Source organism: Gobio gobio (genome assembly GCF_949357685.1).
Source record: "Gobio gobio genome assembly, chromosome: 16".
NCBI classification, from domain to species: domain Eukaryota; kingdom Metazoa; phylum Chordata; class Actinopteri; order Cypriniformes; family Gobionidae; genus Gobio; species Gobio gobio.
In genome coordinates, this window is record NC_137109.1 from 6,250,638 (window position 1) to 6,278,495 (window position 27,858).

At 39.5% G+C, this 27,858-nt stretch overlaps 1 protein-coding gene across 5 annotated transcripts in view; it reads right to left on the reverse strand.

Annotated features, from left to right (window-relative positions):
- thoc2 (THO complex 2) overlaps positions 1 to 27,858 on the reverse strand; it is a 148,968-nt gene that overhangs the window by 86,439 nt on the left and 34,671 nt on the right. For all 5 annotated transcript variants that reach the window (XM_079838977.1, XM_079838979.1, XM_079838978.1 and 2 more), the window contains exons 9-15: positions 25,099 to 25,191; positions 23,331 to 23,486; positions 19,106 to 19,278; positions 12,856 to 13,051; positions 12,205 to 12,243; positions 11,150 to 11,280; positions 10,018 to 10,119 (exon numbers count right to left, since the gene is read on the reverse strand). In XM_079838977.1, coding sequence (XP_079695103.1) covers positions 10,018 to 10,119; positions 11,150 to 11,280; positions 12,205 to 12,243; positions 12,856 to 13,051; positions 19,106 to 19,278; positions 23,331 to 23,486; positions 25,099 to 25,191 — 890 coding nt within the window. The remainder of the gene's footprint in view (positions 1 to 10,017; positions 10,120 to 11,149; positions 11,281 to 12,204; positions 12,244 to 12,855; positions 13,052 to 19,105; positions 19,279 to 23,330; positions 23,487 to 25,098; positions 25,192 to 27,858) is intronic.

A 27,858-nucleotide genomic window follows, 5' to 3' on the forward strand; every position in this document is an offset into this window, starting at 1 on the left:
CAAACACACCTGATCTTACATAATGTTTGGAAAGGCTGAAGCGAGTTACAAGGACAATCATGGGCTGCGAGAAACCCAGGTTTATGCTCGATGTTGCAGTGCTCACAGTTTCGCTGGCATTTCAGTGATTTCTCTGCGAAAACATTATTAATGCCGTTTGAAATGCAATCAGATAGTATATTAGATAAACGAAACTCACTGACAGACGGCTGCCTTTAAATGCTCACGCTGTTGTGTTTGCTCTAAAGAGCGAAGAGATTTTCGGGTAAGTGTTTAGATTAATTTCGCATCATAAAAGCAATTCGAGATGCAAGTGCATTAAGCCAAAGTCAGTTATGTCTTGAGGGGTTAAAGCGACAGAACATTTGAAAATGTCAAAACAGATTGTGCATTAGTGTGAACGCAGACTGTAAGATAACCCGCGGCCCATGATGTCTTCGGTAATAATCAAACAGCAATAATGTTGAGGGAAAACCCACAATGCACTTGTCTGGAAACTTTCAAGATACTGAAGGCAGACTTTGTTGATTGCTTTAAAATGTTTCTTCATTCTTACTGACAATTTGCTTGAGCATTTTGAAGCTATTATTTGTATGAAAACTAGAGTAATTGTTATTAATTTATTTTAAATACAGAATCGGATCAACTCCCAGAATCAGTATTAGAATGAGGTGGCTAACGATTCCCTAATTTATTTGTTGTTGATGAAATCACTTCTGGTTAATTCATCGCACTGAAAATGGAGGGCCAAGTTGCATAGTGGGACACATTATTGTACACGGTGTGCTCTAGTTGTGTATTTTCCTGGCTATTGCCCACTACACATTCTGAAGTGTGTTATGGTGAACCGACCCTGTGTGTCTCTGAACACAGCAGAATGCACCGAGCTCTCAGATGAAAGCCAAATGGAGATTTCTGCCGCCTCCTGACGTCGTGCTGAATGAACCCTCCTCTGTATTTGTGCCTCAGCGCTCACAGATCCTCCGCAGCAGCACTGCAGTCTAACACACCACCTGCACCTCCTACAATAACACACTCCACTAATGTCTGGCAGCCCGTCTCACAGCACAGACACACACTCATGGAAAGCCACTGACTGGAAAATAACGCAGCGCTCTACAACGCGAGTAAATCACTCGCATATGCAAACAAATTTCACGCTAGGAGGCTAAAAAACTTCTTTAATTAGCGAATGGCTAGTAAATTATACAATTTCAGTCGCCTGTGAGTTAGAGGCAAAAAATAAGTTAAGCACAGATTTAATTTAATTGCCTGCTAAGCTTTACGCACCGCCGTTTGGCAGAGAGCGCCCTCTGTAAAATACCGCCAGATCGGAAAAAAAAGTGTAACTGGTGTGCAATGTCGTCAGAAGTAGCGCAAGCACTTTCTACGTATATTGAATACGGAAGGCGATCTGGCGGAAGCTAGATCAATTACTTTATAAAGTTTTAAATATGGATATTTTTCTTACACAAACGCGCCACTTCGCTTCAGAAGACCTTTATTAACCCCTGGAGTCGTGTGGAGCAGTTATATGATGGATAGATGCACTTTTATGGACTTCAAAAAAATGAAACAACCATTCACTGCAATTATAAAGCTGGGAAGAGCCAGTACTTTTTAATATAACTGACTGTACTCGTCTGAAAGAAGAAGAATCGGTGACTTGAGGGTGAGTAAATCAGGAGAATTTTCATTTTCGGGTGAACTATCCCTTTAAGCGAACGTAAATGGCCAAAAAAGAAAACGCATGTGTAACAGTATCATTATGTTTGGATCCGTGTATTTTGTCTTAAAGTGACAGCAGCCTAATATCCCTGCTGTCGTCTGTTTTTAATGTTAATCAAACAACAAAAGTCTCAAAAAAACAAAACTCTTGACTGAATAACTTTTCTAACTTTAAGAAGGATTAATCTATATTTGATTTATATAGTGGAGACTATTCTTTATTTTAAATTTGATTATTCAATTTCTGTACTTAATCTACCTAATTTGTATCTGACTACTGTTAGATCTACCTGAAAAGCACTGCTTAATTAGCATCTGTGTTTTATTTAGCCTGGATGCCAGCTGAACTTAGCCCCGCCCACACATTTAAATTCAGGAAGTTCGTCTGGACTTGATCCGTTGTGGAGCAACTATGCTCGAACAAACCAAATTGTCAGGGCGGGCTTTATACGATGATGGACCGATGATCAACAGTAACGCAAATCATCCACGTCACCAAAGAGCGCTTGGGAAAATCCGGGAAATCTTGGGAAAATCTCTGGGGAAAATTGCGTTTGGGGGGTAAAATATGTGGTTTTTTTGACAGGGTTGCCTGCTAAAAAAAATTGCATCCCTGGGTCTAAATATCACATAATTGGGGTCGCTTCAACCCGCGGACTTGGCTTCACAGTGCAGTTGAGTTCTGTTGACATTTGACAACTAACGTTATGCGTCGCTCCTTTGCTCTGATTGGTTGTAGGTCTATCCAATTGAGGTCTTTCCTGGTTCGGTTGAAACACGCCCCATAACCACAGCCCAACGGAGCAGTATCAGACTCAAATTCTGACTAGAATTTAGTATGACGACGTCAGGCTATGTTTAATTGTGTTTTAGTACTATTGCTTGTAGTTTGATTATTTGCTCTTATTTTATTATGGTGTGCACACCAAAAGCGGAGCGAACATTCGCATCGTCACTCGTGCGACTAAAAACATGTGCGTGAAGACACTCCTCAGTCCTCATCATGCAATCAACAGCATTTCTTTCTGCCATTTTTCTGTTATCATGTAGGAGTATCAATAAGCTCTTCACTGATTGGCTTGCGCAACAAAACATCGTGTGAATTTTCCACTCGAGGAAAGACGGAAGAAGCGTTTGAGGCCTTTGCATCATGTCATCCGCCGCAAATGCGCGTCTTTGCACTGACACTGCATGTGATCTACATTGCGCCGCTGCACTCATGATTTGGCAAAGTTCCTTGATTATTACGCAGGAATGAGAGTATAGTTCCTAGCCATATCAGACTAGAAAATCACAACTTTTCATTTTCCGTCAGTCTTAGTAAACGATGTGACTATACACATCACATGTAAATAGGAAAATGTTGGCGTCATTTTGTCTCTTATTGAGCAGTAGGCTAGCTGGAGCCATTTACCTCCAGTCTTTGTGCTAAGCTAGGCTAGCGGTGGGTGCGTCAGACAGAGTTATGGCACACACGAAGATGAGAATGGTGTGTATGGACTTATCGAACTCTGGGGGATACAGTGAATTAGATAAAGTCCTAAGAAGTCAACGTGTTCCTTTAATGTATGAATTAGGGATGCACCGATACTGATACCAGTACTCGTGTGTCGGTCCGATACGGTGTTCATGTACTCGTAAAATTACCCGCACAACCGCACTCAATACCACTTTAAGGCAACGCATCTTCGGATGCAGAGCCGCGCAGAAAGTTACATAATTTGCCGTGCACACCGCCAAGTGAAAAGGGGTCTCGCATGCTCAACGCGCAAGACTGCGATGACTTCATTTTTGTGGCATTTTTCAATTTGACTAGCAGCAGCACTAACGTTTAATCGACTAGCCGGCTAATCTCGCACATCCCTAGCTCAGTGTCACACATTGTAGATGAAAACAGAAACAGGCTCATAGCTGATAATGCCTCTCACTTTTCCGGCAAAAGGCTGTATGGCTATGATAACACAATTTCAGTTGTTCTGCTACTATGTTGTGTGGCACTGAAATCCACTGAATGCGTTACAGGTTACATTCATGTGAAACCGGCAGCAGAGCCATGTTTGTTGTTTTGGAAAACGCCAAGTTGAATGTTAACATGTCAGCAACAGCGTCAATTGGTATATTTACTTTGTGACAGTCAGAAAGTGAAAAACATCTGGTGAAAATAAAACACTGTTAGAAGAACTGTAATGGTATTATTAAAGTTACACTGTGTAACTTTTTTAGTCTATTCTTAGCTAAAAACACTTAGTTCTTTCAAAAATATATGTGCTCATAAATGTATATTTACTTCTTTCAAGTAATAAAGTATTCTCGTAAGTTTATAATATGCCATTGAAAATACATTAGGTAATGGGATCTAACGGTGGTCGCCATGTTGCCGCTCCATCTTGAAAGTACATCAGCCAAAGAGGGACATACCCGTAAATTCAAGCTTCGCCTTTCGCGTTTTAACCGGTTTTAATACTCGATATCGCACTGTACAAAATTCTCTGCTTCGCGCATGTGCGCGTCAACTTGTTCAGACTTGTCTGGTGCATGCACAGAGAGTTTTCATCTCAGCAGCTCCAGTAACAGAGTTATACAGAGTTTTCCTGGCTTGTTTATTCCTCAAAAGTCTGTTTTTCCTTGTGTGGTATTTCTGTGCGTTAATAACTCCTGTAGCAAATTAGCTCTATATGAAATATTAATAATAAATAATAACTGGTTATAATTTATTATGAATATTTGGATTAGTTAATATAATTAATTTACTGTCGTAAATTAATTTTACAACCAATGAACCTATTTGTCCCATGAACACTCAGGATCAATTGTTTATTAACTCTAAGAAATGTACATTCCGGGGCATGGGAAATGTCTTTCTTAATTTACGATACTACTAAGAGCAGTAACCAAGATCTAAATGATTAGTGACTCCAGTTATGAGCTTGAGACACGGACAACTTTATGTGTAACATGAAAAAGATTTTATTAACTAGTCTAAACACTTAAACTACTCTAACATACACACACATACATGCATACAGTTTACCAAGGGAAAAAGAGCTGAAGCAGAATACAGGGAAGCAAGAAGTTACAGCATTGTCTGAAATTCAGCAGATCAACAGCCTTGAGCAAACCATCAGTTTAGTTCTAAAATGCCCTTCTTTAAAAGGGGTAAGGATACTCAATGTATCAAATAATGAGACTAAGTTTGATACTTGCATGTCTCGCCCATTTGAATTAAACTGTCCTGATGCAATTTGTTGAGGCTCCAGTTGATCCTTGCTGATGTGGTCTTGATGAGAGAGAACCAGTGGTAGTCAGTGTATCTTTGGTGAATGGAAAGACAAGGCCGCAGCCTGGCACAAGCTTTGGTGGGTCCTTAGAGGCTTCTAGTTTAGCATCATCTTCACGTCAGCATTTCAGAAAAAGAAAAAGCCCCCAGCTAAAAGCTGATCAGTTACTTTAAAGCGTGAAGATGGCACACCCCCTGGAGGTGCGAGATCCAATGAAAAGATTTCCCTTTGGAGGGAAATTTTACGACCCTTTGTGTTCTAGCAGGGCATTTGAATATGTACTTTCATTGGTTGTTTAAGAAAAGAATCTTTAAGATTCTTATAATACTAATGCATCCCAAAGTTAGCAACATGTAATGTAAATTAACAAATCAGAGACGAAGATTGGCTTTTTTTAGAGACCAAACATGCCTCACATATAATGTTGGTTACCCATAATATGCAAAGTCTGAAACATTAACCCAATTGAGTTTACAAGAATACAAACGCCACATAAAAGGGAAAATCATGAGATGGGAAAATTGGATACATGTTTACACATTTATCAAGTGGATATATATAGACTATATATATAGGATTAACATGCTTTTTATTCCTCTAACTCTGCAAGAGTTTATGTGAGAGTCACAGCTCTCAGGACATTCTTTTCCGTCGTAAAACCCAGTCTCAGTGTGTGTCCTGTAACAAGACACTGCGTCCTGCCAGGGTGTTAGCTTCATTTGGGGAACGTTTGACAGTCCTTATTTGGGAGAGTGAGTTTGCTGGATTATTCATTAAATAAATGAATAATATGTGTGTGTCTGATTGGTCCAGACGCTACACTCCGTAAGTAATAATAGTTATTGTCATTGTAGATGTGTTTCAGAGTGTCATCGCGTAATTCAGTTGATGTCACCTCAGAAGTATTTGTGTCAACATACAATAGCGTAATGCTCACCTATTTGAATAATCATTCATTTATTTTGTTATCAACGATGTTTATTCGTTTATAGAAAATATTTGCTTGTAATGTATGTTGATGGAAATATGTATCAGGTCTGATCGGCATATTAACAATTGTTATACAGAGCGCACTGCAGTGCTAAAGCTGCGCACACACTTTGATAACCCGACACCGCTTGCTAGCAGCGGCAGCTCCGCTCCTTTTAATGCAGCTGCATTTAGCGCCTATATAATGGTACAATAAGCTCTGGTTTACGGTTACATTATACAAATGTTACTTATAAGTATAGTTATACAGTTCTTAACTGTGTATCTTCTGTCATGTCATTATCATGTATATTTACCATCCTTATTTGTTCTCTCACAGAAACCACATTTATGTACATATCCACGCAAACCTGTTTATGCCTTGCAATTGGATGACTGAATAAACATTACTATCATCAAAGTTCACTCTGGATTAGCTGCAGTTCTTTCTAGCCGAATAATTAGGCCAGTTGAGTTCCAACCATCCCACTGCGCACAGAATATCCCACAGGCACCGTGTCCAATGTGGACGAGGTCGAACTGGAAGCCATGTTAATCTTGGACTAAATCGGCCACCGTAGGAGTTGAAACAAAATCGGAATTGAGAGGAACAGAAACGAAAATTCACTGGATGGTCATATACCTTTTCACCACTAGATGGGGGAAAATATCACACAGTGTAGCTTTAAGTACTCAAAGTACCCAAATGTAAGTACTTGTCTTGTACTTGGTCTGAAAAAAAAAGTGGTATCGGTGAATCCCTGGTATGAACATCAGATTCTTGAGATTATTTGAAAACATTTAGGGTAAATCTGGCACAGCTTTGCTGCTAAATCTTACAAAATAGGGCCTTTTTTGTGGCAAGATTTCACATTCAAGGCAGCAGACCCTCACAAAGAGCTCAACAAATATATGCATTTCCATCAAACTAGTCGCTTGTTACTAGTCAACCTCTGCCCTTGATTAATCCTGCTTTAAAAAAAGCATGAATTGGCCGGAGGTGTCACTTGTAAGGCCTAACCTTAGTCGGGTCATATTCATGAGTTTGATACTTTTAAATGAACAGACAAAAATGCAAAACAACTTGAACGAGCAACAAACAGCATCCAATGAGAGAGACTAAACGGTTGAGAGCGGCCCTGACACATGCGAGAGCTCGGCTCGGCCCGTCTGACAGGCGACCTTGAGCTCCCCCTCTTCCTCCCTGAACACTTTTGACGTGTTTAGCCTCAGCTCATTCTGCACTCTCTCCCTCTCCATCCAATTATCTGCCAAAATATCATCATTTATTCAACACACTTGAAAAGAAAGCAAAGAATCTGATGCAGCAATTCTGCAAACCCTTTGAAACGAGCTCATCTAAATGCACAGGGGACTGAACACACACACACACACACACCACACAGGGCAACATGAACCTTGTTCAAGGAGAACCGCCGCTGAAGTTGCTCCGCTCTGTGACGTAACATCAAAACCCTACAGTCTAAGAGTACAGTCAGTTAAAGGACTGCAGAGGTGAAAACACCCAAAGATAAACCTCCATTTAAAATATTTATTGGTCAAATTTAAGACCGACCTATCCTGAGCTCTGAGGTTGTTAAATGCTTTAAAATGCTCAAGCTCTTTAGAGAAAGATTCTGACTGGCTGTCAATGTTTTTATCATTCATCAGCCTTGAATTTTTCTGAAAGCGATTCCAGTGATAACGTTTATTTGTGCCGTTATCATTATAGATGTGTGGACTATTCTTTTGAAGAATGTCATCACCGTATGCCTTGCATTTTATGCTAGACTGGAATGGCTTGCAGAACTTAAACGAACACGCCACTTTTTTTGAAAATAGGCTCATTTTCCAGCTCAGTTGAGTTTTACCGAATCCATTCACCCGATCTCCGGGTCTGGCGGTAGCACTTTTAGCATAGCTTAGCATAGATCATTGAATCCGATTAGACCGTTAGCATCTCGCTCAAAAATGACCAGAGTTTTGATATTTTTCAGATTTAAAACTCGACTCTTCTGTAGATACATTGTGTACTTAGACCTAGGAAATCACAATAATAGCTTAAAAATCTATTAAAAGGGGGGTTCAAAAGTCAGGCAAGTGAACCAGGAGAGGGTTTGATGCAAACTTTTAGCTCGTGGTGATGAATGCAACCGAGTCAAACAACTCTCAAGCAGCCAAGAAATGCAGTGTGTCAGAATGTGATGAAGCCCAAAAAGACTTAAAAGAAAAAAGAAAAGCTTACTGTGGTCCTAAAAGTGGCCGTTTAGAAGAAACTGACAGGCAAATGTGTCAGTAAGTAGTCAAAAAAAGAAATCAGTGGCTGCCTGTAACCAGAGCCGTCATCCAGCTGAAGGCCCTGGATATCGCCAAAGAGCTGAACATTCCCAGCAGCGAGTTCAAAGCCAGCCTTGGCTGGAGCAGAAGAATGATGAGCAACAAGTCTCGCCAGCGCTTGCCCTCCGACTGCCGTCTTTTCAGCTCCATGTGATCGCTATGTTTACTGCACTGCTGTTATGCCATCGAGCCGGGGGTTTTTTTCCCTCTCTCGAGCAGATTTCAAGACTACAATAAGATATCACTTCTACTGTTATCAGGCTACATGTAGGGAAGCACCGAAACCGAAAATTCTGGATGCATTTGACGGGAACCGAAACCGAAAATGACTTGTTTTAAAATGATTAATTTCTTATTTTAAGTTATTATTATTATTTCTGCATAATTGTATCATTAGATTTAGGCCACGTCCACACGGAGACACGTTTAGCTGTATACGTAAAAATGTTGTATTGTATCAGCGTTTCGTCCACACCGATCCGGCATTTTGGGAGCCTGAAACTGGTATTTCTTGAAACTGGGTCCCATTGGCCCTGTTCCAAATGGGGCACTTCATGTGTACTTTCGGTCTTGTGGACTTAAAATGGCTGCTGCGTGTGTGTGTCCATTAAGTCCATGAGACCGCTGGGTGTCCCATTTGTCATTTTATGTCTCAGAAGGGTCGATATGCGCCCTCGATGCGCACTTCTGCCGGTTACACAGTGGACTTCCTCCCAACAGTCAAAGTGCGGACTCAGAGGAAGACCGTGAGGGTTTAGGGTGCCATTTGGGACAGGGCCAAAGTGGACAAATCTGAAACAGACACCCTTGCGTTTTTGATTTTTCCTCACTTCCTACCGTTCCTGTACCCCTTCTAGCCACAATTCTTCTCTGTTTTTAGTGCATCTCTGTGGCAGAATTACAGTGCCACACACTGGTCTGGCATGTGCACTACATCGTTTCGAGTCGGTTTCAGTGGTTTCGTGTGTACGCAGATATTTCTGGAGACGAGTGGGGGGAAAAAAAAGATCGGAAAGGTATAAAGATGGCTTTGTGTGGATTAATTAAATTCAATAATTTTACTGAATATTAAAAAAAATACAAGCCAATTAAATAACCACACTTTTATCTAAAGTAACACCAAAATAGGGCAGAAAATACATTAAAATAATACATATTTTCAATATCATTCAGTTCTATGCAACAGAATCAGATTGAGATTTTTAGTAGTCGTTCATTGAAGCCATTAGTCGACTAATTGTACGTTTATATAATTTTTTTATGCATGTATATTACTTAAATATGCAGGGGCAGAATATATTTCAGATTAGTAGTATATTCGTATTAGTAGAGATTCATTTTTTCAGGATTCTTAGATTAACAGAAAGTTAAAAATAATAGCATTTATTTGCTTTTATAACACTGTAAATGTATTATAACATCTGATCAACTTCATGCACCCTTGTTGAATAAAAGTATTATATCTTATTATAACAGTAGTTTAGGTGGCTGAAAAACTAGACGGTCACTGTTGAGTTTTATGACCATGAAACTTTCGCTTTGTGGGCTTTTTACTCCACAAAGGACTCCTACTTATTCCACATTAGCATGTTCAGTAAACACAAGATGATGAAGAGGCGGCTTCTCACTACAGGCTCAGTTTCAGGATTATATTGCAGGGCATTCTTGAAGACCTGATCTAGATTGAGCTGGAAAGCAAACTTACTTCATGATGTATTTGGCTCTGTCAACCGTCTGAGCCTTGATCTTCACCAGGAGGGGATGATTCCCGTACGTCTCATTCTTCCACTGCCCATAGAGGCGATACCTAATTACACACAACAGAGATTCGTGTGTAAGGCAATGCAGATATATACATCACACTCACCAGGGCATTCTGACTGCGTTTAGATGTGTGTATAAGGGAATTTCACAAGGGAATAGTGAAGCTGCAGTAAAAACATCCTCATATTCTTCCGCTGGCTTATGATCTCACACAACAATCATTTGATATAACGACTCCCATGATAAAACAGCACATAATGTTACACATAAACCCTCCCCTTTCCCAGCTTCCCAAATAACCCAGTGTTAAGGAAACAGTGGATAAAGTTTGTGTTTCCGGAGTTCTGCAAGTGTGTGTGTGTGTGTGTGTGTGTTTTGTTGGCAATCAGCGCGCAAGTGCATATAATGTGAACAACACCAACGTATAGAGAATCGACAGTTATCCAGGGATAATACCATGATGTATTTTGTGTGTGTGTGTGTGTGTGTGTGTGTGTGTGTGTGTGTTCCGCCCACTGCACGCCTCCACGAGCTCGGCTGTTTTCAGAAAGAATCGGTACAGCGTATCCGTCTTTTATAAATCTGATAAAACGAAAGACTCTTTGTGGAGATGAAGGATGCAACACTACTCTATAGATACTCCTGATCAACATGAGATTGTGTGTTATGTATCCTTTAATGATTTGCTAAAGCCAGACACTACAAGCGTAAATCATAAACGAGGTGACTTAAATTTGAAATGCATAAAAATTGTGACAATGAACATGACATCGCCTTGGCTATTTGACCCATGGTCTGCCCACCCTTATAGATTCCCAACCTGCACCGCAAACAACATTATAAATACGTCTCCACTCGTTATAATGAAAATTAGCAGGAAACTAATGTGAAACTCATAGCATGCAGATTTTGTAAACAAGTGTAAGTGGTTTTAGTACATTCCCTGCAGTCCTGCACCTTAACAATTAGGCAATTCGCCTAATGCAATTAACCTCGTGATTTATTTTTGTTAATATATTTGCTTCTATTATACACTGTCCAGAGGACAGTGCTCTGTGATGGGCTGACCGTACCTGTGCTGGTAGGGGAAGAGTTTAAAGAAGCCCCAGATCTCTTCCGACATGCAGGCGTTGCACTCCATGAGTGAGAGAGACGGCAACAACACCTGATCAGCAATACTGAGAAAACAGCTCAGCAGAGAGTCCTGCCAGAGACACACAGATCCATCACGTCATATACAATCAGCTCTCAAACAGCACCTGTATGGAACATCTTGGAACTGTTTTTTAAATCTTGCATACCATAAAATTGGTAGCTCAGTGTTTAGAATGATTATTTGTTTGGAAGAATCTATTAAACGGTGCACTATGTAACTTTTCCGTCCACTAGAGGTCGTCTAATCAAAACGAAGTTGTAGTTTGATGATGCCACGTTTGAGCGCAGAATCTTGGGACATGTGGTCTTCACCTCACAGCCGGTGGGAAAGAATCGGGCAGAAATCATGTTCATGTGATTATTAACGTTACTGTAGTGAAGCAGAAGCAGGACCGAGTGGAGCTGAGGAACAGCTGGAGCGATTGTTAATAAGACGAACGCAACACACAAGACTTTTATTATGACACAGTCGCCACTTCCGCTTCTCCGGTCTTGAGTGTGAGGTAACGCAGCTCTGTTTATCATATTAGACACATCTGAGTGTGTTAATGATGCTAAGACGTTACTCTGTGCGTTCTCTCAGTGGCTGCTATGACACTTGTTCACACTGCAGTGAGAGTAAAGCGTTTCTGCAGAATAAAACCAGAAACCGAGGGGAACGCAGATATGATGTCATTGACAGGCCACGCCCTCTCACGTCCCGGTTCATTGGTTAAAAGAGCAATTTCTCACGATTTACAAATAGTTGAAAACATTTGGGATATTGTAAGTACTCAACTGAACAAAATATATAACACTGGCCTAGTGGTTTTTGGATATTATACTAAAAAAAGGGTTACATAGTGCAGCTTTAAGGGTTTAAATTTACACCTAAAATGTCATTTTACAGTCAGTGCTGATCTTCCAGAACAAAAGCAGCCATAAACCTTTGCTGTTTTTATACTTTAACTTTACATTCCCACGTATGACTCACCGTTTTGTCCTTGGTGTCTTGTCTGCTTTCACTCTGGTACTGAGAGAGAGACACAAACACACACACACACACACACACAAAGACAGACAGTGATCAATAAAGGCTAACCGACAATAAAGTGCGACTACACAACTCACACAGGTTACATTAAAGTGAGCCGGAGAGCTAATACAGCCCTGATATAGAGCTCATCAACCTCCGGGACACACCATTACGTTCTCAGACTGCCAAAAAATACACAAGGACAATTATGTACCAACACTGGAAGAAGTCCATCTATCTGGCCATTAAAGCAAAGTAATGTACAGTAGTGAGAAGTGCTGAATCATTTCTACATGTATGTGCGCTAAGCCATTGTACAGCCAATATAGAGTTGAGAGATCTGGATTTCGGAGGTGTTGTGATGATCGTAATAGTTTTTTGCATCAACACTAAACATTCATCCATCATCCAAACCACTTATGCCATGTAGGGTCAGGGCCATACTGGAGTCTAAAGATGTAACAGAACACCTTTAAATATTAAATCTCATAGTCAACAATGTCTGACTGACATAAATAGTTATCTCTGATTGAGGGGGTAAAGCTTTAGAGCCAATGCACATTAATATTGAGACTGAAGATATAATTGCAGCTATGTGTCAGTGTTTACCTCTTTCATGAAACTCTTGCCCAGTCGCACAACCTTGGCAAACAGGATGGCGTCATGGGACAGGTGAGGGCCCAGGTAGCACAGCATGGTGAAGACATCCCTGGAGAGATCGTCAAAGCTTTCGGCCGGCCGCGGTGCCTGTTTGTTCCGCAGAGGCGTCATCAAACCGCCTTTGGCACCTTTGGGGACTCCAGCCCTAAAAATACAGCACATTCAAATGAGCTCAAGACACGGCTCAGCCATAAAGAACTGCTCTGCTTTTCACTTGTGCTTCTATCTCAGCTCTGGAGCCTGAAAATACTGCTCAAAGCACGTCTCACGAGGACTATGCCCTGATCGCTGGAAGGCATGCATGACCACGTACACACTGCAGTTAAAGTCCCACTGAAGCACCTTGAAATATGCAGCATTGTTCAAAGTGTTGACGTAATGTACACTGAAACAGGAAGACAGGGCGGGGCATATTGAACAGCTCCTCCCCTTTTTTGAAACAAGTTTATATCGCAGCTCGGCCAGAGCCGTTGAGCTCGGTAAATCGAGTGAAAAAAGCCACTATTATTGTAAATTTGAATGCTTAATATAATAATTATTTAGGTTTTGTGAATTAAATTGATTAGACCCCATCTTCGAGCTGATTAGGAAGAGCTTAGAGATGAACAAATATAGCATTCCTGTGAAATAAATAATAAAAAACGTCTATCAACAGAAAGTAAGCCATCACATGTAAAACAACACTGCAGTCTTCACCATATAAATGAGATATAGATTAATCCTACTAAAGAGCAGTGAGTGATTCTCTCTGTCTTTTGATGTTTGATTAACATTAATGACACAGATGACAGCAGGAACATTAGGCTTCTGTCACTTAAAGACAAAATGCACGGATCCAATATAGTGATACACACGCAACTTATTTCCCAAGTTCACTTAAGACATAACAGCTGGTGTTTAAGAAAAAACTCACCAAGCCGAGCATTGACATATTTCTAAGTTTTTAAACCATTTAGGCGCAAACTCGAAGCTCAAAGTTCCCTTTTCTTGCCTTTATTAGATTAGATTCAAGTTTATTGTCATTACACATGTACAAGTACAATGCATTATTCCACTCAGTCTCATGCGTTCACACCAGACGTGAATGAAGCGTTAAGTGCGAGTGATTTACATGTTAAGTCAACGCAAAGACGCGAATAGACTTTCTGCGGCGCGATTGTAACGAGTGATTAGCGCGAATTGAAAAATCTGAACTTTGGCGAATATTCGCGCCGTGTTAACCAATCAGGAGCTTGCTCTAGTAGTGACAACAATGAGGACAAAATCATGTGGATACTCGGAGCTGTACGATACATCTTCATACTTTATAGAAACAAAAGCTCTTCTCTCTCTCTCTATATATATATATATATATAGCGACAGTAAACTGTATTTAATGACAATCACTGATCTACACTCTTAAAAATAAAAGGTTCTTTGGCGAGGTGTATGGTTCCATAAAGAACCGTAAATATCCAAAGAACCCTTCCATTGCACAAAAGGTTCTTTATAGTAGAGATGCTCCGATCAGCATTTTTGGGGCCGATCACCGATTACAGATCACCAAGATCATGATCTGCCGATTGCCGATCACTGCCGATCACAGAATGGCAATCTTTTATCTACAATCTTGCAGAGTTTGCACCATTTGTAGAAATGAAACTAACTCTAAATTAACTGAGTCAAGATCTTGAAGAACCACCAAGTGTTTATTTTAGAAAATGAGAACTTAAGGCTACTGTAGGCCATCTTTCCCAAATACATGTATATAATAAATGTATATAATCATCTCACCTAAATATTTGATCATGCAGTGCATTTTTGTTTTTAAAAACAATTTTTCAGGTAGGTCTAACATTAGTATTGAGGTAAGAAATACTAAAGACATTTAATAAGAAATCAAATGTAAATTAATATTGGTCTTCCCTGAATAAATTAAATTAGATTAATCCTTACACTTAAGGTTGCAAAAGTTAGTCATTCAAGAGCAGTGAGTGTCATAAAGGTTCATCAAACAACACAAGACAAAGAGAAACTCAGAGACAGCAGCAGTTTATTCGACAGCTGTCACTTTAAGAGCGAACACGGATACGGTTACACACAGCTGCACAAACGTTCACTCGCGAGTCACGACGGGGTTTACGTGCACACTCGTCAAGACGGTCATTTAGTACAATCATTTGTGTGTATCTGACCATTTCAGCGCAATTTGTACTCGCAAGCTTTTTGTGAGATGGCCTGTGTGTGTGTGTGTGTGTGTGTGTGTGTGTGTGTGTGTGTGTGTGTGTGTGTGTGTGTGTGTGTGTGTGTGTGTGTGTCTCTCCAGACCGTGCGTGTTTGAACACTGGCAAGGCTTAAAAATAAATGCAAATGATAAACTTTAGTGACGATGCGACACTGCCTCGATTGTGCAAAGTGGCAAATCCTGTGTCAACTGTGCAGCTCGATGTTAGTGCAGATGCGATGCGCTGATGTGAAGCCATTTGAGCATTTTGAAAGGGAGAGAGAGAGCGCGCACACGCGGTGATTCACGCGCGCTGTTTGTGAATTTACGTCCCACAGAAAGTTTTCAAATGACTGCGTAAGTTATTTAATATAGAAATATGAATTGTACCTCCCCTTCTTCAGCATTATAATTATTTTACCCGCACTGGAAAGAGAATGAGACGGTGTCGCTGCATATCATGCCCCAGCTCTCACGGCAGGTGCGGGTTTATGTGTCGTCAGCATGCGATCGGTTCATGAGATCGGCCTTTTTGGAGAACGCCGATCAATCATCCCAAAGCGATTATCGACCGATCGAGATCGGTTGCCCTTCAATCGGAGCACCCCTACTTTATAGCGTAGAAAGGTCCTTTAGACTATAAAATAGTTTGGGGGAAAAAAAAGTTTTTTTAAAGAACCTTTCCCAAAACGGTTCTTCAGGGAACCAAAAATGGTTCTTCTATGGCATCGCCGTGAAAAACCCTTTTTGGTTCATCCTGGCACCTTTATTTTTAAGAGTGATTTGGACATCAAGTTTGGGCTTTTAGGGAGGAATGAAAGCGCACCACTGTGAAGGAAAGACGTGCACTAAAATTTCACAGCCCTAGTTTCTTGCTGTCATTGCTTTAGGGCTGCTGTCGTTGCAATAATGTCTACGCAAAGACGCTGCAAATTTATTGTCCATTTCAGACACCTGGTAGAACTGCCAGACCGGTGAATGTAGAGAAGCAATTTTAGCTCTGCATAGAGCTCTGAGTTTTGTGTCATCATTACTAACTTTTGAAATCAGTCACTCATTGACTTTTACATGTATATACACACACTATATACAGTTTTTTTAATATAAAAAAGTTCTAAACTCTTATGATCTGTCCTGACTGACCATTTTTTTATTTCACAAAATACCTTTATACTGTGTGTGGATGACCGTGTTCGCCTGCTACCACTGAAGACCATTTTTGACCCAGGAAAAACCCAAACTTGATCTTGAACCAAACCCAAACAAGCAGCCCAAAAACTCTCTTATAGGAACGCCCACCTGGAGGGCAAAACAAGGCTTTCCTCCATTGCTCGCTAGTCATGTTTACCAGGTTTGTAGTCAGTATTAAATTCAGTAAGACAGTGATATTAGCATACAAAATTCAATATACACCTTATTGATGATACTTTATACAGGAAAGCAGATGAACAGAATATTAATGCAACACAAGGTACACACATTAAGCGTACTTTTCCCATCGAAACCCATTATAAACTAAATGCATTGCGTTCATATCCTTGGCTCATCTGCTCGAGGTGTAACCTGAATTTGATTTTTTTTTTACTTTTAATATCACTGTTTTAGTACATGACGGCACTTTAAGGGTGGGTTGCACTGATTCTTTAACCTGTCGCCAGTTCACCCTCCGTCTGCTGCTCGAACAGCTCTATAACAGTGTTACTGCGTAATTAATCTGTGTTTAAAATTAAGTGGTGCAACAATTCGATTTAAAAATTAAAACCCATATCAACAAATCCTAGATTAGCGTTGAACTTTGCTTAATTGAATCCTTATTGGTGCAACTCACCCTATAGTGTTTTTCAGGTGTTTTAATAACGTCCCGCTGTTTTTAGTGATTGAAATACTGCAGCAGGTGCTGTAAATGGATCACAAGTGCCCAAAACTTGCATCTTGTGCACATTTTTTTTTTAAGATGGAAAATTGACAGTCTTGTGCTGCAGTTCAATGCTCAGCGACAGTCACATGACTGAAAAATATGAATAATATGTGGACGTGGCAACACTTCAAGAGCGTGCTTACAAACATAAAACATGACGCCTCTGTAAACAGTTGCATTAATATTGAGAACATAACGAGTCGTGTGTCAGTTATATTACTTTTATCAAAAATAGCAGATGCCAAACACGTGAGAAACCACAAGTACAGTCTGGTTACCATGTTGTCAATCATCAGTTTCAGGAGTGTGTCGTGTTTTGTACACACATGGAACAATAATTTAGGGGATTCACTCCTGCATTTAAATGCGGTTGTCACTCCTGAAACTTTACAGTGTGTACGTGGCCTGTGTGTACTGCTTCCTACATCCTCAGAGACCTAGCGCAGGGTTTGACCTACACTGAAAAGTTCAGTAAAACATTTGACCTGCAAAAACTAATTCATTAGGGAATAAGAACAAAAAGTGAGAAAATCTCACATCTTTGCCCTATTGTTCCCAAGCAAATGACAAGCGATAAAAAGTCGGAAGTATGAAGACATTAACTCTGATGTGCAGCTTTCAGGGAAAAGAAATGGGGCTATTAGGAAATTATCATTATGATTTTTTCCCCTTGATTTAGTGCATTACACATATCACACTGTAAATCACGCTTTCAAAAAAACAATTCATCAATGAAGGGTGTCTAAGCTAAAGAACAGCCACATATAGGCTACATTTTGTTGATTTCCATGCTTATGCTTTTTTATTAATTTCACTATTAACTATTATTTCAACAAAACTCTTGTGAAAATATTTAGAATGAATTATGTCATGCGAACATGTCAAATTCATGTCTGTTCCACAATGCAGAAAATGCGGACAATTGCGGAATCCAGATGTAAAAATGTAATTTGGATTAAATTTGGACTTCACACTAAATTAAATCATGATATGGACTAGTGCTTGTAAATATTAAAAGCACAGAAGACTGTTATCTAAATATTCAGCGTGTCTCAGTGGGAATGAGCAGTTTAATAACAGTAAACCTCTGCTGTGCAGCACTTATTTGCACAAAAAAATATTTTAAAAGGAATTTAGGATGTTAAGTTTTATTTGACCATTCTGGGTAACATTTTACAATAACGTTTCTTTAGTTAACATCCGTTAATGCATTAACTAACAATGACCAAAACATTTGTTATGGTATTTATTCATCTTTGTTAATATTAGTTAATAAAAACACAGCCGTTCATGGTTTGTTCATGTTAGTTCACAGTGCATTAACTAATGTTAAAGAGCACTTTTAGCATAGCTTAGCACAGATCATTGAATCTGATTAGTCCGTTAGCATCTCGCTCAAAAATATCGCAACTTTTCATTTTCCGTTGGTCTTAGTACACGATGTAACTACAGAAGGGTCAAGTTTTAAATAGGAAAAATATCGAAATTCTTTGGTCATTTTTGAGCGAGATGCTAACGGTCTAATCAGATTCAATGATCTATGCTAAGCTATGCTAAAAGTGCTACCGCCAGACCCGGAGATCGGCTGAATGGATTCAATAACGGTAAAACTCAACTGTTTAACTCAAGGGGAGTTGGGAAATGAGCCTATTTTCAAAAAAAGTGGTGTTTTCCTTTAATTCATGTTAACTAATGGAACCTTTTAGTAAAGTGTTACCATTATGTTTTACAAAATTCAGTTGTTATAGTTATGCAATCATTTGATTACCACCATTTTTTTAAATTAAATTATATGAAATTATAAAACACAGAATCCAGAAAAATTAGGCACTATTATTGTTCATTTTAATGCTTAATATAATAACGTTTTATGAATTAAATTGATTAGACATCCTTTTTGATTGCTAAAATTGAATGCAACCAGAAAAAATGTTACTGATTTCATCACAGTAATGATTCCCTGTTCATTTAGATTTGAACATAATCAAAAATCTGGATCTGTGATTCAGTGCGGCAGTCAGAGCGATTCAGTGACTGTAAGCGAATGGCGAACGCTTTTACAGGCTAGTGTCTGATACCTGCGGTACAGCGGCTCCACCATCAGGTGAAGCAGTTGGCACAGTGCGATGGCGATGGCCTTGTGGGAGGTGGCGTAGAAAGCTGGCATCTGATCCATGATGCTCTGAGCGTGCTGCCAGTCACCGATCCTCAGCAGCGCCTCCAGCAGCCCCAGCTTCTGGTTATCAGGAGGCTGACATGAGAGGAGAAACAGATCAGAGGAGCCGAGGACACACCTCCACATACGGCATCATTACATGCTCTTCTGTTCATCATCTCGTCTGGCGAGGAGTCTGAGGGGATTCTTATCTTCAGAGACACACACGACATCTGTGTTGTTTCATACAGCTTACAAGTCACACTAATGCAAAGTCTAATTACCCACATCAAAAAACCTGGATTATATTCATATTCAGTTGGAAGGGGACAAAATCTTTAAAGGGGTCCTTTTCACAAGATGTAATATAGTGAAATAAAGTCTCAGGTGTCCCCAGAATGTGTCTTAAAAAAACAGATTATTTATGATAGGTTGTTTTGAAAGGCCCTATTTAGGTGGCAGCAAAAACATGCCGTTTTCATGCGTCTCTTTAAATGCAAATGAGCCGCTGCGCTCCACCCCTTTTCAGAATAGAGCGGAGGCTTTACAGCTCGCACTAGTCTGGATAGACAACAACGAGTGTGGAAAGATTTGCAAAGATGTTTGACCAACTTTTCCAGAACATGCAAGCACCGGACGTTATATTTTGTGAATGTGCTGGTTAGGACGCTTCACAGAGATCTGAGCTGTGTCATTGGTTTTATTTTTAAGAAGTAATAAAAGTAAGCTTAAAATTAAAACAAGCTCTGGTTAAAAATAGCAAGCTCTGGTCTCTGTGAACACCGTAAGAGACAATGGTAGCTTTAGCCACATTAGCACATCCAGAAAGGCCATTAGCTAACGCACATTATTAAGTGTGGTACACTATGGATATGAAGTTGGATCACGGAGAGTTTGATTTTATCCATCTTTGAGAAGCAACCTTTGTGCAAATCCAGCGTTTACTGACCCTCGATTGCAAAGCATTCCAAGTGTACAATGATCCACACAAACATATCCGAAATTAGATATTAGTTCTTGGGCACATTCCCTTCACAGATGAAAATAATCCACTGCATCCTCAGTGGCTCAGATGTCAGGAGTGTATTATTACAGCCAAAAACAGAACAGTTCTAATGTTTTAGACATTTTATGACTAGCTGCTCTAGTCTACTTTTGCCATGGCGTTAGAACTGGTACACCGTTGTCGCTTGCGGAAACAAAATGGCGGCGCTGTGGGTGGAAACAGGCAGATTAAAGGATTAGTTCACTTTTAAATAAACTTTTGCTGAGAATTTACTCACACCCATGTCATCCAAGATGTCCATGTCTTTCTTTCTGAAGTCGAAAAGAAATTAAGGTTTTGGATGAAAACAGTCCAGGGTTTCCTCCATATAAAGGACTTCAGTGGGCCTCCAGGTCCTAATGACAGTTTCAGTGCAGCTTCAAAGGGCTTTGAACGACACCAGATGATGAATAAGGGTCTTATCTAGCGAAACCATCAGTTTCTGCGAGAAACCGAGCAGTATTTATGCTATTATTTTACCTCTTATCAGACGAACGTAATCGTCTCTGAGCTCTGCCATAACTTCCGGAGAGTGAGGTCAAAGTAGATCGTGGTCATAGATATGTCGTTAGTAGATGCCTCATTCTATTGGTCCGTGCAGTCGCTAATGAGGCATCTACGTATACGTCTATGATCTAATTTGACCACACTCTCCGGAAGTTATGGCGGAGCTCAGAGATGATCACGTTCATCTGATAAGAGGTAAAATAAAAGCATAAATACTGCTCGGTTTCTTGCAGAAACGGATGGTTTGGCTAGATCAGACCCTTATTCATCATCTGGTGTCGTTCAAAGCCCTTTGAAGCTGCACTGAAACTGTCATTTGGACCTTGAACCGTTTGGGTCCCACTGAAGTCCATTATATGGAGGAAACCCTGGACTGTTTTCATCCAAAACCTTCATTTCTTTTCGACTGCAGAAAGAAAGACATGGACATCTTGGATGACATGGGGGTGAGTAAATTATCAGCAAAAGTTTATTTAAAAGTGAACTAATCCTTTAAGGGGCGGTAATATATCATATGTCTCTAGGGGAGCGAAATCTGAGCAGCTCACATGCTTGCAGAGAAAACAAAGTTACTAAAAGGCATTGTAAAGCACCATAAAGTTTTCATGCACTATAGTCCAAGACTTCTGAAGCCGATTAGATGGCATAATGTGAGGTACAGGTGAATATTGAAGTCGTTAAGTTCAAGTTAATGGAAACTCATCTCTCCTCAGTCATTCTCCATTCAGCATTCGAACAGCACGTCGTGTTCGGTTACGGCAGTAACACGGCGAAACTCACAAGATCAATGTTATTATACTTTAATTGTGGATAAAGGTTTTGCATAAAAGTTTATTGCTGTTTTTCTAAATCATGTTACTTTCTCCGGGGTGTCTGTTAGATCACAACACTGGAGTAAAGAGCGCTATAATTGTTCTTCATGTGCACGGTAACTGAAATTTTAAACTGTTCAAACAAAAGGCTTAATAAACTTGCATAGATACAATAAACTCTGCATCAATACATCTTCCCTTTGTGCTTTGAAGTTTGAACGTTTCAACGCGGAGCGCTGTGCATCTATACAAGCATGTACTTGTGAATAATGAACTGAACGTTATTAAAGCCTAATGCTGCATTTTAAAGTCCTGCATGCATTCTGTACGCATCTTCTGTCATTATATAGAGGAGATTTCATTTAATGCACTAACTTACACAGCATGACTAAACTGCCGCTTATCTCTGCGTCTGGAAGAGCATTTTGTGAATCATCCTGTCAGACAGAGTCCCTGAGAGCAGGCCGAGTGTCTGAACATGCGCCGCTGTAATCAAGCACCTGATCAGCCGAGCACAAGGCATTTATATAACGCTGACATTTACATGGATTTATACCATTAAATGCTAAAAAAAACTCTTCTGTGGTCGTGTCAGCAAACTAATCTTCTGTCAATTTGGGACTGGCAGTTTGTCCATTTCTGGGAGCCAGTTGAAATCAACAAAGTATAAACAATGATACCTTTTATCATGTGTCGTTAGGACACTGTTTCTTTCATGGTATTCAGCTACAATAAAATGTTTTACAATAGGAATTATAAAAAATGTGAATGATATCCATGCTTTTTTAGCTTATTGGAATCGAAATTAAAGGGTTAGTTCACCCAAAAATGACAATTCTGTAATTAATGACTTCCCCTCATGTCGTTCAACACCCATCAGACCTCCGTTCATCTTCAGAACACAAATGAAGATATTTTAGTGTAAATCTGATGGCTCTGAAAGGCCTCCATTGGCTCAATGGCATTTTACACTCTCAAGACCCTTAAAAGGTACTAAAGATGTCGTTACACAGTCCATCTCACTACAGTGGTTCTACAATAACTTTATGAATCGGCGAGAATAGTTTTTGTGCGCAAAAAAAACCCTAAATAACGACTTATATAGTGATGACGATTTCAAAACACGGCATCATGAAGCTTCGAAGCGTTATGAATCACTGAGTCGATTCAGCGGTTTGAATCGCCAAATTTCAGCAGTTTGGGGGTTTGACACGCGATCCGAATCATGATTCGACTCACTGATTCATAACGCTTCGAAGCTTCATGAGGCCGTGTTTTGAAATCGTCATCACTATGTAAGTCGTTATTTAGAGTTATTTGCGCACAAAAACTATTTGTCGCCGATTCATAAAGTTATTGTAGAACCACTGTAGTGAGATGGACTTTGTAACGACGTGTTTAGTACCTTTTAAGGGTCTTGAGAGTGTAAAGTGCCATTGAGCTAATGGAGGCCTTTCAGAGCCATCAGATTTACACTAAAATATCTTCATTTCTGTTCTGAAGATGAACGGAGGTCTGACGGGTGTCCAACGACATGAGGGGAAGTCATTAATGACAGAATTTTCATTTTTGGGTGAACTAACCCTTTAAGAATCAATAAGAATTCATAAATGGTACGCAACCCTAGACATGAGCGAACAATGAGCATTTTTATTTGTGGGTTACTATTCCTTTAAGAGCAAGATTGAACAGTCATCTTTGCACTTCAGTCTGGTGCCACTAGAGGTGCAGGAATGACACGCTTCAGTTTGAATTACCTGAATAAACTACAAAGTTAAAGTTACCCTCTCATTCTTCTCCTCTTCCTTCTCCTTTTCTTTCTCCTTGTCCTCTGCCTTTTCGGAGGGGACGACCACCATGGTGAGTTTGCGGGCGATCTGCTTGGCCTCCAGGATCTCTCTCTTGTGCTCTTCCACAATGCTGGAGTCCAGTGGGAGGAGCTGTGTAGAGAGACATGAGTGTGTCTCAGTGTTAACACAGGCATCATGACCAAAAACTGACACGAATCAGAGCAATGTACCATCATGTTTCCAAGCACACAAGCTCAGTTTGTCCAGGGCTTGTTACACCTCTCATGTGTAGAATGTGATGAATATTCTCCCATGATTTAACCGTGGTATTAAAACGAGCCGGCATATTGTGTATTGTAGATTCTGTAACTGTATTTCTCTCTCTGAATATGAAATGTGAATATCTAAATGGCATTAACCCAAGCATGACATTAAGCTGGCACTGTGTTCTGAGCTGCTCTATTATGAGCGTGATGCTCCATATACATGTAGGTCCCACATCAACAGTAAATATATAATAAATGTCCACAAGGACACAATTTAATACCATGTATAAATGGAGTTAAAGTGCATCAGTAAATCTATTAGGCAGAAATATGTTGTTGTTGTTGTTGTTGTTTTTTAAGAAACCAACAAGGTTTTTAGAGAGGAGCGCTCAGTGCACATCATTATTCAAAAGACACGACAAGACGGACATTAGCCATGCGACGACAGAAAAAGGGATGGCAGATAAACATGTGGAAGATATCTGTGGAACAAAGGAGGCTTACGATCAGCTTTCCAGCGCTGGAGAGAACTCAACGAGCGAGCGTTGCTTTATTTCTTCTCCATAGGCGAGTAACATTGATTTGGTTTTGTTTCACAAAAATAATATATGCTGGCTTTTGTGTCATGTGTCATGTTCGCATGTTTGTCCATTTACAATCGTATTGTCGTTCACTTCAGCGATGATAAAGACCCATTCATTTCCACATCCTATAACATTAAACCACTGTCTGTTTCAAGCATCAGCTCCGAAAAGTAAGATAATAAACTCCTAATAGATGTGTGTTTCCTTTGGTCCTCTTTTCGTGATCGACATAACCCTCTAATCTGGTCATAATTGAATATATGTTCGTTTGTTTTAAACCTTTAAACTTCCTAAAAGGATGGCATTTTCTGCCTGTTCTGTTCAAAAAGAAGTTCTCTGACAATTTTGAATCACCTTCAGCCAGAAAAGGAAGATGCGGTTAACTGTCGATTATTTCCTTTGATATTGTTGATTAATACAATTAAAAACCCTTTTGCAGGAGGGGCAACTGCACGTCATATTCTTTAGATTACACATCCAAACTGGTGAGGGCGCTAATAGTCACTAATATTACTTTGGTCAACCACCAAACCAGGGATGCCCAATCCTGTTCCCGGAGATCTACCTTCCTGCAAAGTTCAGCTCCAACCCTGATCAAACACAACTGAACCAGCATATTAGGATCATCAGGAACACTTGGTGTGTGTGATCAGCGTTGGAACTGAACTCTCCAGGAACAGGATTGGGCTAGGTTAAACTGTTGCATATCCATGGTTCTTGTTCAAAGACACTAGACGGCAAAATATTCCTACGATCCCCAGTCATCAGCGACTCACGGAAATGCATTTAAATGCAGTTGTCACTCTGAGCGCGTGTACGTTCGGGCACGATTACAAACCGTTCCAAAAGTGTATTATCATCACATTTTCAGTACTGATGCGCTACTCCGAACGGCATGATTAGTCCACTCACATGAGCATAGAGGTCTTCAAGAGCGATGAGGTTGTGTTGAAGAAGAGCTGCAGCGATGTGGTACAGAGATGATGGTGTTTCTCCATTAGGCTCCTGTGGACACAACAAAAATTAACCAGATCAACATGACTGCAGACAGGACTAACAAATCCAGTTGTGCAAAATAATGTTCACTACACTTCCAAGTATTTGGTCGCACTGCATTTATTACTTTTGTACATTTGAAAGTTAGAGAAAATTATAGTTGAAGTAGTGATCTTGTACGAACTAAAACAAGTCAAGAACCGTTTACTGCTTTTTAAGCATTAGAAAATCAAGACTTTAGATTGGTTAAGTAGCGTGAATAAAAACTAAACAGAAAACATGTGTGATTGATTATAATGCTCAGCGCTGAGAAATGTGATGCAACGCGAGCAGATGTAAATGTAATGCCGTAATCAGCACACTTCAGTCACTTAGCATTTCACTTTATTCACGATTTAGTTTAATTTGGCTGTAATGGGTTTAGTTTAATTTGGCAAGGGCCTGTTTTGCCCCCTTATCTTGAATTTGGGGGGCATTTTTTTCCTTTTGATGGCATTTAAATCCCAATTAGTTTATAACCATGGACCAAACAGGCAGTACTAAAACAGACACTGTCTAGGTTTGGAGGAAAAGCATTCAGCCACGTGTGCATTACTCAGGGTTTTTCCTACATTGAAAATTTTTTGGCGGCCGCCAAAACAAATTGTTGTCCCGCCAAAGCCTTATTTGATGAGTTATTGTGATTTAGGAGTGATGTAGAATAGATGACCGCTGCCCTTGCGTTAACTGAGTGACAGAGAGACGATCTGAGCTCCTCCCCCGCTCGCACGCTCTCTGTCTTCAAAATAAGCATTCTTAGCTTTCTAATATTTCACATATTACGTTAATCAAAATCAAAAGGTCGGAAGACCGAATCCATGTTGCACGTGGCGCTATCAGACGATGTTTTCCTTTAATTACCGCTGGGTGTGAAATGCGCTCAAAAAACATTGACTGATTCTCTGACCAGCTGACATAAAGCATACTTTCAATAAACGTGAAACAAATCCTATCCGGTTATGAAGTGTTTTCTGTGTGTTGACAAATCTTTCGCGATGTTCTAACAGAAGGGATTCACACAGCGCGTCAGCCAATGTCCGATTCGCCACATTATGACTCCTTTGAACCGAATCATTTTAACGACTGGCTAGAACGGATCAGTCCAACACTGAACTCATGAATCAGTTGAATCATTTACTCAGAACACTTGAAATGAGAACACAAGTGTGCTTACCCACTTAAGCAAGAGTGGATAGTAAGAATTAGCTTTAATCATCCACAGTCTTTCAGCTTATTTATTTGGACAATGTGTAGTAAAATAAATAGCCTAAAATCATTTAGTTTAGACTGGAGTGAACCCAGAACAAAGTTGTGGTTAGCTAGCTGATAATTTTATGAAATTGTATATTGCAGAAAATTAGGCTATTTGTTCATTTTTTAATACTACTTTTTAATATTGATATGATTATATACCAAAACAACTATCAGTAAATAGTGTAAAAATGAGGAACAAAAACAAACATCAAGGTATCAAAATAAGATAAGCAAAAATTACAAATTTTCTTTGAATTTATTTAAAATGTTCTGTCAGTATTGCACTTGCAGATCACGGGGGTAGGGAACTTTTTTACTGTGCGTGCGTGTGTGTGTGTGTGTGTGTATGGATGACCATGTTTGTCAGCCACCACCGAAGACCATTTTTGACCCAGGAAAAACCCTGTTACTGTTAATTTTATCCGCTTTTTAATCAATATCAAATGTCAAAAGTACTTTTTAGTTGCCCGAGCTGTAATAAAATCCAGGTGGAAATGGTACCAGAGTAATTTAGTGTAAATAAGTAACTTTGTGTAAAACAAATGCCAAAGTGATGCATATATCCGGAAAGTAGAGACTCTAAGCTTTCAGATGGTACCACATACGAGGTCAGAGCTCCTCCACAGACATTTAACATTGAAAGTATATACATGTCATATCCTTATCAGGGTCCATGGAGTTTAAGAGGTTATCATATTTAATCAACCTTGTGTCTGAGCATGTTAGTCAATAAAAACTCATCATGCTGCATAATGGTTAAATTGATAATCAGGATTATTTTGCCAAATTATTAAATTGCAATGATTGTTGTCATTTAAGAAACGTATTGAGATTATATAAATGTATTATGGCATTGTTTCACATAAGCACAAATCAAGAGTGTCAACTCAAACGCATGGTTTATTTCACCTCATTTAATTTCCGGGTTTATTATAGGCTATCAAATATACGAACACACTTTATGAAAACAGGTAAAACAAGAAACTGCTCTCAAAAAATAAGCTTGTTCACGTGCTTGTCTGTCATTCACTTGTCGAGTAAAAAATTTGCTTGTCCGGAAAAAATTTAAAAAAAAAAAATTTCTGAAGCAATATTCTCACCAGTGTTCAATCAGCTTTGACATATTTAAATCTGCATATTTGTGATATTTTTACCTTTTATAAAGGGCCTTTTCCCCCTAATCTTATTAAATATAGGCAATGCTTCAGCTTTCAGTTTATATTCTTAAATTTGATCAATAAATTAATTTAGAAGACGACACTGGCTGTTACCAATCAAATTAAATAATTTACACTGAAAAATTACAATTGCATGAAATAATTTTATGAGATTGTTTTAAAAAAAAATGTAATATACAAATAAGAAAAGTTGGAAAGAATGTTT